Source organism: Limulus polyphemus, unplaced genomic scaffold (genome assembly GCF_000517525.1).
Source record: "Limulus polyphemus unplaced genomic scaffold, Limulus_polyphemus-2.1.2 Scaffold6849, whole genome shotgun sequence".
NCBI classification, from domain to species: domain Eukaryota; kingdom Metazoa; phylum Arthropoda; class Merostomata; order Xiphosura; family Limulidae; genus Limulus; species Limulus polyphemus.
In genome coordinates this window covers 42,165-44,263 of record NW_013672459.1, presented here as the reverse complement: position 1 = coordinate 44,263, position 2,099 = coordinate 42,165, and the positions used below count along the sequence as shown (strand labels likewise).

At 30.9% G+C, this 2,099-nt stretch overlaps 1 protein-coding gene across 1 annotated transcript in view; it reads right to left on the bottom strand.

Moving 5' to 3' along the window:
• Window positions 1-954: 954 nt before the first annotated feature.
• Window positions 955-2,099, bottom strand: part of LOC106474125 (tankyrase-1-like) — a 30,015-nt gene continuing 28,870 nt past the window's right edge. The window contains exon 14 of the mRNA XM_022402491.1: window positions 955-1,019. Within this exon, the coding sequence (XP_022258199.1) occupies window positions 955-1,019 (65 nt within the window). The remainder of the gene's footprint in view (window positions 1,020-2,099) is intronic.

The following is a 2,099-nucleotide window of genomic DNA, read 5'->3' as shown; positions in this document are numbered from 1 at the left end:
ATTAAATTGCTATCTAATGGGAGTTTATTCATGTTTTCAAACATTTATCAGGGGGAAGAGAGGCCTTTTCCAGGTTTCAGTATTTGATTTCAATTAAATTGCTATCTAATGGGAGTTTATTCATGTTTTCAAACATTTATCAGGGGGAAGAGAGGCCTTTTCCAGGTTTCAGTATTTGGTTTCAATTAAATTGCTATCTAATGGGAGTTTATTCATGTTTTCAAACATTTATCAGGGGGAAGAGAGGCCTTTTCCAGGTTTCAGTATTTGATTTCAATTAAATTGCTATCTAATGGGAGTGTATTCATGTTTTCAAACATTTATTTGAACTTCCTAATATTAATCCTGCATACCTTGTGTGTCAGATGATAAAACAGAACAGACATAACCAGTTTCCTATAGTAGGAAATTCTTCAGTACACTATATTTCAAAGATATATTATTGTTAAACAATTTTTTAGGGTGGAATTTTTCAAGATAGAAGATATCACCATTAGATTATGTTGGAATATATCTGGTGTTTTCAGATGAGCCATTTTCCCTACAGATATCAGATAGTTAGATCTTCTAATAACAGTAGATTTGACCAGGAAGTTGTGTAGTTATCTGTTTGGAAACTTGACTGAGTTTTCTTGTGTGCAAGACATAATGAGAACGGACAAGTTTAACAAAATGAACACAACCTTTACTATAAAATAAAATAAAACACAGCATTCGTACTTGTGCATACACAAAACAGTAGCTTCTATGAGATAGTAATTAACTCTACAGCTTTCTATCTCTCAATAATAGACATCTGTATAACTAAACACGTTGATCTACAAACTGAACTTTTAGATCACTAGGTTGAACAAAACAAAGAAAGTATGCTTCATTTCTTTATGATCCTTGTTCTCTCACAGCTGTAACATACATATACTGTCAATTTGGCCAGCAAAGGATATGACAGTTCACTTATCCTTTCAAAACAGATGCTATATGGTACTGCAATAACTCCTTCGCAGGAAAAGCATTATCTACTATAGAGAACAAAGAAACAAAGCACTTGGAACAAGGCAACTCAGTGATTCTCTGAACTACATGTCTATGCTAAAACAACATAGAAACTAAATTAACAATTTTTTTTATTTCTATGAAAATAAAAACAGGTTTTTGTTTGAAGTTAAGCATAAAGCTACACAATGGGCTATCTGTGTTCTTCCCACCATGGGTATCAAAACTCGGTTTCTAGCACTGTAAGTCCGCAGACATACTGCTGTGCCACTTGGGGGCATAAAAGCAGGCAGAAAACATGATGTATCTGAATATTACATTTTTCTTCCCTTCCATGTTTCAGGCTTGTGCTGACAGTTAAAATTAATTTTAAAACAAATAACCTATAAACTCGCATCATGACCAAAGAGCACATTAATCTTCCTTTGTTCTTAAAAACACATACATTCTACAAGAATGACACAACTAACAACGAATTACTAATCAAATACAAGAATAATATTCTTTAACAATGATTTAAAATGAAATAATAGAAATACATATATACAAGAAAATGAAATAACTAAAAAGAAAATCCCAATGATGAAAAAAAAACTTTAATATAGAAAACATTATAAGAACTCTAACAATGATTTTAAGCTGCCCCCTCATGAAAGGGGCAGTCTGATACAAAACAAAAACATGAAGATAAAAAGCCTTCAATAATGATAAGCATACAATCACATAAGCATACTCTACTGTAGTAATGTTAGACTAATTACATGTACTATACAAACTCTACACTTATAACATGTATACCATACAAACTCTACATTTATAACATGTATACCATACAAACTCTACATTTATAACATGTACACTATACAAACTCTACATTTATAATATGTATACCATACAAACTCTACACTTATAACATGTATACTATACAAACTCTACATTTATAACATGTATACCATACAAACTCTACATTTATAACATGTACACTATACAAACTCTACATTTATAACATATACACCATACAAACTCTACATTTATAACATGTATACCATACAAACTCTACATTTATAACATGTATACCATACAAACTCTACATTTATAACATGTAT